This window comes from Scleropages formosus, chromosome 4 (genome assembly GCF_900964775.1).
Source record: "Scleropages formosus chromosome 4, fSclFor1.1, whole genome shotgun sequence".
NCBI lineage: Eukaryota > Metazoa > Chordata > Actinopteri > Osteoglossiformes > Osteoglossidae > Scleropages > Scleropages formosus.
In genome coordinates, this window is record NC_041809.1 from 12,044,761 (window position 1) to 12,055,976 (window position 11,216).

At 46.5% G+C, this 11,216-nt stretch overlaps 1 protein-coding gene across 1 annotated transcript; it reads left to right on the forward strand.

Moving 5' to 3' along the window:
* Window positions 1–3,295: 3,295 nt before the first annotated feature.
* Window positions 3,296–10,488, forward strand: ndnfl (neuron-derived neurotrophic factor, like). Its single transcript, XM_018749406.2, has 4 exons — window positions 3,296–3,596; window positions 5,473–5,670; window positions 7,405–7,529; window positions 8,606–10,488. Exons 2-4 carry the CDS (start codon window positions 5,495–5,497, stop codon window positions 9,994–9,996), a joined length of 1,692 nt encoding a protein of 563 aa, XP_018604922.2. The 5' UTR covers window positions 3,296–3,596; window positions 5,473–5,494; the 3' UTR covers window positions 9,997–10,488.
* Window positions 10,489–11,216: the final 728 nt, after the last annotated feature.

The window sequence follows — 11,216 nt, forward strand, 5'->3', positions numbered from 1 at the left end:
CTGGCACCGTAATTAACTGTCAGTGTGTGTAAGTGCCTGGGAGAAAAATGCTTGGCGCACCAAGTTATGGAGGTCAAGCGCTCAAGTCACACACACGGGCTGCTATACAATATAAATGGTTCGGGGGTGGGGGTGAAAGACTGGGGGAAAGGGGAGAGCTTGAGGGAGGGTGGGAGGGAAAAATGACGTAGGCCTGCCGGACGGAAAGCAGTGGGGAGGCAAGGGAGGTGGCATAGCAATGTACTTCTAGTAGAGGAGAAAGGATGGGGGGAGAACATGGTAATGCACTCTAAATGGCAGCGGGCAGAGGTGCGGAAAGCATGGAGTAAAGGCATAAAAAATGTAGGAGATGAATGTGTGTGAGATGGGTTGGGGGTGGGCCGGGGGGAGGGGGTGCTGGCGGGCGGTTGTGTGGAGCACGGAGGGTGAGTGTAGCGTAAGACTGGCGCCTTCGGGAAGAAATGGACAAAGGATGGAGAGCAAGAATCATGTGCTGCTTAGGATGCGGGTCAACTCGTACCCGGTGCCGAAGCGTCCCGAACGGGAAACGCAGCAGACGGTGTAGTAGTGAGACCTCCAGCCTTTGGACTCAGACATTTAGGATTGCATCCTGTTTGATGCTGTAGTGCTCTTGAGCAAGGGACTTACCCTGAATTGCTCCCATAAAAATGACTCTTATTTATAAAAGGGTAAATCAGGGTGATCAGCTGAACATTGTAAGTCACTGGGAAGAAAAGCATTAGATATATAAACAGCTGCCATGTGAAAAAGTGTAAGTTTGAGATTAGTGGGTGCCTGGGGTGAACATTTACCACCTTGCATCTGTCCCACTGTATGTCCCCCCAACCCCCGGTGGGGGAGGTGGGTTTGAGGTCATTAAAATATTCAGTGTTACTGAAGGTCATAAAGATGCAGGAAGAAGCGGGGTTTTGCTGTCTTGGGCGGTCGGTGCCAGTTCACGCTCATCACTGAGGATCTCGGGCCCAGAGGGGGCCGGACGTCCCGGCGAGGGACAGACAGGCCGGCTTGAGCTGGACGCGCTCAGCGAGCCCCAGCTGAGATCACACAGCAGCTTCCTAATGAGGGACCTGCGGAGAAAGCTGTTAACACAGTCGGCGAGAGCAGGGCGCCTGTGAAAAAGGTCTTTGAATATTAAGTTCCCCATGGGGCAAGCTTCTTTATGTGGCTGTGAAAAAAAGAAAAATGAATGTTGGGAGGGGTGCATCTCCTGTGATTGACCCCTTTCTCCTCCTCATAAAAACACACACACACACACACACACACACACACACACACACACACTCTCTCATGCAAAGCTGCGCACACCTTCCTGCTAACAGATTCACATTAATTTTCCTGGGATGGCCCACCCTGGCCCCAACCCCCTGAACGGATAATCCTGTTACCCCAGCCGTCAGATACTCACCCCCCCCAATGCCCCTCGCACTCGGAGATATTGAGATATTGGGCTGTCCCGAGAGACTCTCTGCCAGCTCAGCAGCAGATGGGGCCTCTGTTGATGATATGCTGTTAAAAATAAAGATTCCTGGATTAACCCTTTGTCAGCCAGAATACAAACTTGCCCGTTTCTGAGGATAGGCGCTCCCCTGTCGAACCCCCGCTGATCCAAATACAGCAACACGCCCGAGACCTCCGTTGGAAAACATGATATTTAATACATGATCATAATAAAGACCCCCATGCATAATGCATGAAATGTAACAAGCCATAAATTATGAATAAATGGGTAATTTTGGCGTTTCTTTCACGCAATTATTTAAATTAAATTTGCTTTTTTCCCTCCAAGGACGAAGGCGTCTAGTAACTGCTTGGCCATTAATTATTAAGAGGAACACAAGAGAGGGAATGCTTCGTGATCAAAAGAAATATCCAGGCCAGCCATGACGGCGTGGAAAAAACTTCACGAGGGAAGTTTGTTCATGAGCGGCCAAGGCGGAGCTGGGTGTGGTGGGGTGGGGTGGGGGTTACAGGCCAGGGCCCTTAACAGGTCCCTCACAAGAATGCGTGAGCCCCCACTCACCGGGGACAAAGCAGGAACACCGTCCCAATAAGCACTGAGACGTGGGCCGCGAAGGAAGAAGGAACAAACTCAAAGTTAATTAAAATATCCCCTTCAAAAGCAATGACTTCATCCTCAAGTAGGCGATCAAACTTTTTTTCAGACACTTTTTCACGAAAGTGGGACAGAGCTGGAGCATTTTGAATAAGAGATGGGGTGGACCCTGGTGTTTGGGGTCTTGCTGAGAGGGGAGCGCATCTTGGACTGTCCTGCTTTTTCCGGGGCGCCGCTGAAGTTGCGTTGCTGTGGAAGCCGACAGGTTCACCCCCCCCCCGGAGCAAACAATGCCAGTGCTGGACATAGCACTCGAAAACCTGTTCCACGTTGTTGAAGGCGAGGAGTCCCGACAATGCGCCTCAGGCATACATGGCCCTCTCCTATTGGAATTTTAGATTAGTGTGGGGGTGGGTGCTTGGTGGGGGGGGAAGGCATGCCAAAAAACAATGCGTGTACTTGCTTTTGTGAGGCTTTGTATTGTGACTACAAGGGCGTGGGTGCGAGGCAGCCTTGAGAATGTACTATTTCCCCTGGGGGGCGGCACTTGACCTACAGGGCAGCCAACCATTGAATCGCAGGGGACCCTCTGCCCCGCCCACACTTCATCAGCCGCCTGAGATGGATCCGTCGGGCCCCGCCTCTCCCCCCACTTTAGCCACATGAATACCCTCATCGGCTCCTCGGCATATTACACGTGAAAAATGTCTCATCGTTAAGGCTCTGAAACTAGCCTGGAAAAGAATACAGTCACACAGGAACCCCCCCCCCCCCATATGTTCTCCTTGGAGAGATCCGGAAAAGTTGACTGCTGCGAGTCCAGCAGGTTGCAAAGCAGTACAAACTTGTGGTCTAGCAGAGGAGCCTCAATCCAAGTCCTCACTCTGCACTGGGTCCTCAGGGTCTGGTGCACAAACAGTTAATCTGAGAGAGTTGTGCATCAACACCCCCCTCCCTGTCCTCTGTCACTATGCCTGACACCCCCCCCCCCCACACACACACACACACACACACACACACACACAGACACACACACACACACCATCATCACCATCACCACCCGACCCCCCCTCCCCACTACAATCTCCCAATCACTCTCCTCCTTCACACTGCTCACTCACACACACTGACACACTCGTACACACACACACACACACACACACACACACATGCGCGTGCCTCTGTTTGATTTGTGCAGCTTACTTACCAGACCGCACTGATCTGGGCTTTTGGGGGCGGGGGTTGTGGGGGGGTGAGGCTGGTTACCGCAGACCGGCAGCAGAGCGCTCGGACTGACAGTCGGCGATCAAAATCACGGGTGCTCCACGTGCGGTCGCCCGCTCCAACCGTGTGAGAGCCCCAGGCACACCTGGAAGAGGGAGGAGGAAAGGTGTGTGTGGGGGGGAGGAAGGGGGGGGCACAGAGGTCCTCCTCTACCTGGATCGTCTCCCTACCGCGGGACCCTCGTCTTCACTGTCTCATGCTTCAGCCGCCTTTCAGCGGAGCAAATCCACAGAGTCGGGTAAGAAGATAGTCGCCGCCGTCATCGAGCACCGGAGTGTGTCTCCGTTACCTTATTTCAAACTTGTCTGACATTGGAGACTTTGCCTTCACCACTGGCCTGAGATGCTCCTAGAAATTTCCGTGCACCTTGCAGATTATTGTTGTAGTTACTGAAAAGCTACTGTCGTTCCGAAAAGCAAACTCAGTAAAGCAGCGCTTGAATTCAGAAGCTTTGAGGGTCCATCCCCTTTGCACCCTCCTTTGTTTCCTCATCCTTTCCTCTGCTTCCTCCTGCTCTCTGTTCCCCTCTCCCCCCTTTTGGCCTCCCTCTCTGCGATTCGGGATGAGATGCGAGATCCCGAAAGCAGATCCAGAGCAGGCAAAGGCAGAGCATGAAGGGACAGATGGGCAAGAGGCAGCTCTCCAAATCCCGAGTGCTTCCTATTTCCCTCCAAAATGAAGACCCTCCAAACTTCTCGACAGGACAACGTTAGGGTTTTGCTGTCCAAGTGCTGTGGAGAACATGTCAGGGTATCTTCTAAGAGTTTGACACAGACACTCGGGACCCCTCTAGAGGCCTAAAGGAACCTGACACGATGTCCACGGTGCTATACCCAATGGAGCTATTGATTAGTCTCATTTCCCGGCACTGATCCCAGGTGTAGAGATGGGTTTGGAGCACAGTGATCCCGGGCGCTTGCATCACACCCACCACCATGCCCTCTTCCAGCGAGGGGTTTATTTATAGAGCCTTGTTTAAGTTAAGTAAGCTTTCAGCTGGGTCTTTGGCTTATGAAAATTCAATAGGCTATAATTGCGAAAGAGCCTGCCGCATTTTTAACGCAAGGCTGCATTTTATGGCAGAAAAAAAAGCAAACTTGCACTATGCCACTTCACTGGATCGAGTGTATCAGGTGCAGGCATCGACTTTCAATCAGCGCCCTGGTGACGGGGCACGCCGTGTTTATGGAGCTATTTTCTACGAGATGGAGGTAAACACTAATCAGCTGTGTTTGTGTATCGCAGATCCGCCACTCTGCCTCTTCCGCTCTGCCTTTGCTCATCTGTCTCTGCCACAGCCTGTGAGAACACGGTAGCAGCGCGCAATTCTGTAACTTCTAAAGAAGCTGCTAATTGTGAGAAGGGACCCGAGCCTGATGGATGTACAAGATCCGTGACACCATTGTGTTATCAGCTGAGCGATGGAGGAGGGAGAAGATTTAAAGAAGTACAACAGCAGCCCACCCTGCTCGCTCCGACTGCTAACACTCCGAAAGCCTCTCGCCTTACTGAGATCAGAAAAGTGCCGTGGCATTGCTCTCCCCTCCTTTTGTCTCGTGTTAGTTTTTCACATGATGCTCTTGAGACGCTCCGTTTCCCAGCACCTCAAGATGGTCTCCGTTTCAAATACGAGAGCCCACTTTGCTCTGAAAACCCACGATGCCAAAGAGAATCATCAAGTTTATACACATAAAAACTTACCATATGACATGGTAAAAAAGAAGCCTGTTAAAGGAACAATTGCATTCATTCTCTGTTGCCATAAATAGATGTTTTCAGATGAATTTGCTGTTTGGTGATATATGAATTTCGCCCCCCACATCTGCTTTGATAGTCAACTTGTGAGTGATTTTTCTCTGTGTGTCAAGCTGGGCTATGCAGATCCCAAAGTAATACTGCATGGCAATTTATTCCCCACATGAATAATTCTCTCTGAGTAGGAGAAATGTTTTCTCATATCAGTGAATCATCAGCTTAGAAGAAGTTTCCGTTGCTCCCAAGATGAGATGTGATTGACGCGCTGCCTCCAGCTGTAAGGCCCCGGACTTGTCTTCCTGTTTTCTGCCACATCCCCCCTCCCACCCCGCTCCTGCCACCCCCCCTCCCTTGTGCAGGTGTAGTGCAGGAGTGCGGGCAATGGCTCTGTCCTGGTACCGCTGTGTGGCGGTGGCTCTAGCACTGGCTTGGGGCACTGCATGGTCCCAGGATCCCCTGGCTCTGACCCCTGAGAATGAGGTGCCACTTCGGCCCACCACCTGGCTTCAGGAAGGCAAAATTACCTCCATCCCCCTGCCCAAAGATCGAACCCGCAGGTAAGAAGATCAACAAGCTTTTCAGTTCAGCGATAAGGGCACCAGTTGACATAATGGTTAAAGAACAGGTTTTGTGACCATGACATTGCATGCTTAGATCCTGTGAAAAGAGGTGGTCATCCACTTTTCCAAAACTCTTTTACTATGAATTCCTACAGTATAAAACCATGTGTCTACATGAAGGGAAATGCTATGCTGTAAGTCGTGCAAGTGAGTTTGGATGAAAGCATCCGCTAAGAAATTAAATAAGGTAAAATCAATAATGAATAGCAAAGGGAAGACTCTGACAGCTGCTGCTACTAGTCGAGACATCGGCACAGGATTGTTTACCTTCATTACTTCAGCACGAATCCACATGTTTAAAGATGCATTGACAGACATGCATTGATTTGGATAGATGTGTCAGCAAAATGTATAAATAATTAAAGCAGAGTGGAGAGAGAGAGAAAAGCTAACGTTCAGGAACTTTTTAAGGTGGCAGATGGATTCTTTGGGAGGATGGCATGCAAGGTAAAGATGCAAAACGAGGTACTGGGTTTTTACATGTAAAACTGTGTGACATTGTGGACTTCTTTCTGACCATTGATTTTACCCAAAAAGCAACAACAACCCGGCAATAATAAATTAACATTGATTATAAGTATTATACTGTGTGCATGCTGCAGCAACAGGTAATTTTCTAGAGAACATCACAAAGGAAAAATCGTTACAAAAATAGATTGAAGTGATTACAGCAAACTATTACCACAATGAGAAATAAAACCATTTTAAATAGCAGAAAGACGCAGAAACAATTTTATAAAATAAGCCAAGCAATAATAGAAATAACAATGGAATAACACACTAGAGAAAACTGGTGCAACGAAAATTGCACATAAAACAACACACCTGGAATGAGAACAATGGTGAAAGCAAAGCAAATGAAATTGTAACTAGATAATGGAAATGAAAAAAGGGCACAATTCTTTTCTCTCAGATGTCCTTTTTCAAAATAAAATAGAAAAATCATTATGAACATAAGAGATGATCGATACCGAAAATATGTCTGGATCCTGTGAAAGAAGTTTCTTGGGCAGATTTGGTAATCAGCGCCAGCTTGGCTTCTGGTTCCATGCAACAGAGCGACAGCTGTTGGTTGGAGTGGAAGAGATATGATGCCATGGGATTATTCCCATAAGGGGCAACAGAACACCTTTAGTTATGATTAGAGTGCAGATCTTATCATCTGAAGGGATCAAAGGGACAAACCAGGAATGCTGGTCAGGGGAATACTTGATCATATTTCAGAAATTAAATATTCAGCCATCGGAACAGAGAGTATGCGGATCCATCAATCCATATTCAGCAACAGTTCATTTACATTTAGCTGACACTTTTCTCTAAAGTGACTTATAATGTTAGCCTACCTTAAATTATTTACCCATTTATATAGCTGGGTAATGTTACTGGAACAGTTCAGGGTAAAGTACTTTTCTCAAGAGTAATACAGCCACATGGGGGAATCAAACCTGCAACTTTCAGGTCTAAAGGCAACAACGCTAACTACTATGCTAACACCTGTCCCACTGGTTCTATAGTAACAGTTGTGAAAATCCTTAGCTAACTGCAGAAACTCAAAAGTATGAAGTAATGTATGTCTCAATCTATCACTGGGACAGAGAGTTACTGTTGAGAACTTGTGTAATGTCTATGCTGGAAAAAAGGACCCTGTCAAGTTTAGGATTGTCCCTGCAGGTTTTACTTCACTTTCAAGAAAAAGACTTCCAAGATGTCGGTAACAGTTGTTCCTTGTGACTCAGCCATTGAATGGAGCCTTGCTGCTAAGACAATAAAGGACAAGCCATCCAAGACTCTGCAATGTGAGTGCAAAAGTCTGTTCTACCATAAATGTCTATCAGACTCAAGGCCACTGGTTGTCACTGAAGTTCTTTTAGGACACACACACTGTCTGAAACCACTTGCCTCAAGCAGAGTTGTGGAAAACCAGAGCCTAACCCGACAACACGGGGCACAAGAGTTGAGGGACACACTCCAGATGGGACGCCAGTCCACCACAAAACACCTCAAGCAGGACTCAAACCCCAGACCCACCACATAGCAGGACCTGACTAATCCTGCTGTACCACCATGCTGCTATGCCCCCTTTTTAGAGCACCTTAAGGCTTTATCCACTTTTCTATCCAGCTTTACAGCTCAAAAAATGGCCCACACAACTTCTAATCAAAAATACAGATTTTTTTTTTTTAAATCTTCAGAAGTACATTCAGGTTTTCTCTCAAGGAGGGTTCCCAAAATTCTAACAGGACAGTTCTACACTACAGAGTGGTAATAAACACACTTATGTTTAGTGTATTTTTAGATATGAAGTGGTCCGCCACAGAAATGTTAACACAATACTGTCAGTGGCACGATTCACGGATGTCTGGGAAGCATCGCATTGGAATGGAATATCAGATTAGTTTAATCCCAGAGTACCTACTTTCTATTCATCTGTTTATGTCTTTATCACATTTTACAGTCAATGACAGTGTGCACATGGGAAGCTCAGTATTTTAATCTTCTCCTGTTGCGATAACTAATTGCACCCTTAAGCCTTTAGAGCCTTTGGAACATGAGCTCGGCTCTGAAAACACCCTAAAACTGAAAACAATGAAGTCATACATAAGTACATAACTGCTGGTTAGAATTGAGTTATCCTGGTTTGAACTGATTTATCTGAGACAGAAACTTTGAAGGTAAAGCAAGCGAGCAATAACTGTGACCCATAAACCTGTACTAGTATAAATAAAGTGTTGGATTTCAAATTTTTAAAAATATTAACAAATTAAACAAGCAGTAGAAAAATAAGATAAATAATTATGCTCTTTTAGGGAGTTCGAGGATAGGGTCCCAGGTCAAGATTTCAAGTTATGAATGAATCCTGTTTCTCCTACAGGGACAAGCAAGAAGAGCATGCCAGAGGTGTGGTGGAGAGGTTTTGGAACAGAGGAGAAAATGCACACATTTGCAGGCAACACTGTGGACACCTACATCGGCCAGACCTATGCTCCTGCATCCATCTATATTCTCAAGCTGAAGTCCAAGGAACAGGACACTAAAGCTTCTGTCTACCTTCAGGATGGTGATGGGGCACCAGCAATCTTCCCAGAGCTGCCCGCTGATGCCCACGTCCACACCGTGGGGGTGGGGATGACCAGTGTTACACTAAGCTGGATGCCAAGCAATTCTGTTCTAAGGCAAATGACACACAACAGCTACAGCTACCACTACTGCGTTCTGGTCAACCGGGAGCAAAACTACAGGAGTGTGTGTGCTGCCCAGGAGGCCATGAAGAACAAGAAGAAAAAGGCCAAGAAGCAGAAGGTGACGGCATGGCCCATTCTTAAACAGTGGTGGTGGCAGCAGTGGGATTCTTTCAAGGAAGAAGATGAATCTCCTTTATCCCTGCTAGATAATTCTCCTGACATACAATGTGCTTGCAGGGGTACAGAGAGCGTATGCACTGTGTCAGACCTCCTTCCAGACACATCATACTACTTTGATGTTTTTGTGGTTGACACTCTGAACGGCACCAGCTCGGCATACACAGGCACCTTCACACACACCCACGAGGAGGCCAGACCAGTGGTTACTCCACTAGGAGAAGGAGAGCTCAGGTGGGTGGCTCTCCAGGGATCTGGGCGGCAAGCCAGCCAGTTCTTCAGCTTCCGACCCCGTGGCTGGCAACAGAGCGCCCTCCTGACCCTGCAGAGCTGTAGCACCAAGAAGGTGAAGGTCACCATCTCCAACAAAGGTCAGATCCTGGCCTCCCAGGTAGTTGGGGAGGCACTGGCCCAGATCTGGTTGCAGGGCAAACCCTCCTATCAGATACAGCTGGAAGACATGACTCCTAGTAGAGTGGCTAATGAGGGGTTGGATACAACAATCAAGATGCAGATCTCTTCTGCATACCACCGCCAGGCTGTTCCAGCTCTTCCAGCAACCTTGCAGATAAAGTCATTCAACAAGCTGAGGGGCTGCAACTCAGTCACACTGGCCTGGCTTGGAACAGAGGAGCGAAGCCTGTATTGTGTGTATCAGAGGAAGCTGAGGGAGGGAGATCGGGCTGGTGCCGAAAAATGCCTGGGACCAGAGTCTCGCAGTGACACAGAACGAGTCCTTTGTAAGTACTTCCAGGAGCTCAATCCACGAAGGGCTGTTACCACGGCTACTATTGGAGGCCTGGAGCCCGGAACAACCTACTTGTTTGATATCTACCTGATGAGACGTTGGGGGATTCCGGTGAAATACCGCAGCAAGGCAGTGCGCACACGAAAAGAGTGCTGACTCTTCCATACCCTTTTCTCTCAGTGAACTCGGCAGCAAAGGCACCGACTAACACTTATCACAGTGTATTCCCACAGAGGGAGAAACTGCTAAAGGTTACGATGCATTCCATTAATGTCATCTGGAGATTTTGTTATTGGCATCTATTGACTGGAAAAAGGAGGGGCAACCAAAAAGCTTATTTGCTGTTCTGCTGTCGATGTCTTAATTGTCCAAAATCTCCAGCTGTAATTATATAAAACAAAGCTGTTGTTTGTGGGGGCATATCGTTGCTACTGCCATAGTCGTGTTTAAGTAGGATTATTTTAATCCAACAAGAAATACTATAGAGTAATAAGCTCAAAGTGGGAGTGTTATAGTATCCTGTGTTCTGCTTAAGCATGCGGCAGAGTGTACGAGTTTGCAATCTGCTTAATTGTCCTTCGTGAATTCTTGTGCTCATCAGCACACATTAGGCACCCGCATTTGGCATCAGGTGTCACACAAACCACATCCAGCATCTGCTTTCAATGACATTTATAAATGTAACAAAGGCGAGTTCTAACAACATTTGCCGCTCTTAATGACATTATAATGTGCTTTGGTTGGAACATCACATTACGAGTTAGAAATTGAAAGTTAGATCACTTGTTTTGTGATGGCATTACTGTATTTTTAATGTTTTCTTTACTTTTAATAAGATATGATAACAAAAAGAACTTGACAAGCAAAACATCTTGCTATCTCTTAATAGCACCTCTTTTTTCTATACCCTACCATTTAATTTTTCTTTAGCCTTTTTTATAGCAAAATAAAAAAAAAAGCATTATAATAATTCACGGAATATACAATAGCAAGAAAGAAAAGGACATTTCCTTTGAATTAAAGAACATCAGTCAGCAACACAGACCTTAATGTCATGCATGGTCATGCTATTGTTATGTGACGCAGTGGAAATTCTTATAGTAAAAAATTAAAAGTAAGAAAAAAAGACACTTTGATTCTAATATATGGTCTATATTGTTTGGTTAAGACTTGTAATAATCTATGTAATGTTGTTTAAAGTAATATCTTATTTCATAGAAAATTTACCTTTGTAACCATAAAATGGCTTCTTTCAGATAAACTTGATTTCTGCAAGACATTTTTTGCATTTTTTTACTCACTAAGTAATATAAATTGGTATCTCTTCAAGTACCTTCCTTCATCCTATTAAATGTAAGTGGAACAATTCAACAGAA

Excerpts from the sequence above, each read along its gene's own strand:
- ndnfl (XM_018749406.2), top strand. The coding sequence starts at position 5,495 with ATGGCTCTGTCCTGGTACCGCTGTGTGGCGGTGGCTCTAGCACTGGCT. Across the intron at positions 5,671-7,404 it reads CCCAAAGATCGAACCCGCAG|GTTTTACTTCACTTTCAAGA; the intron begins GTAAGAAGATCA and ends TTGTCCCTGCAG. Across the intron at positions 7,530-8,605 it reads GCCATCCAAGACTCTGCAAT|GGACAAGCAAGAAGAGCATG; the intron begins GTGAGTGCAAAA and ends TTTCTCCTACAG.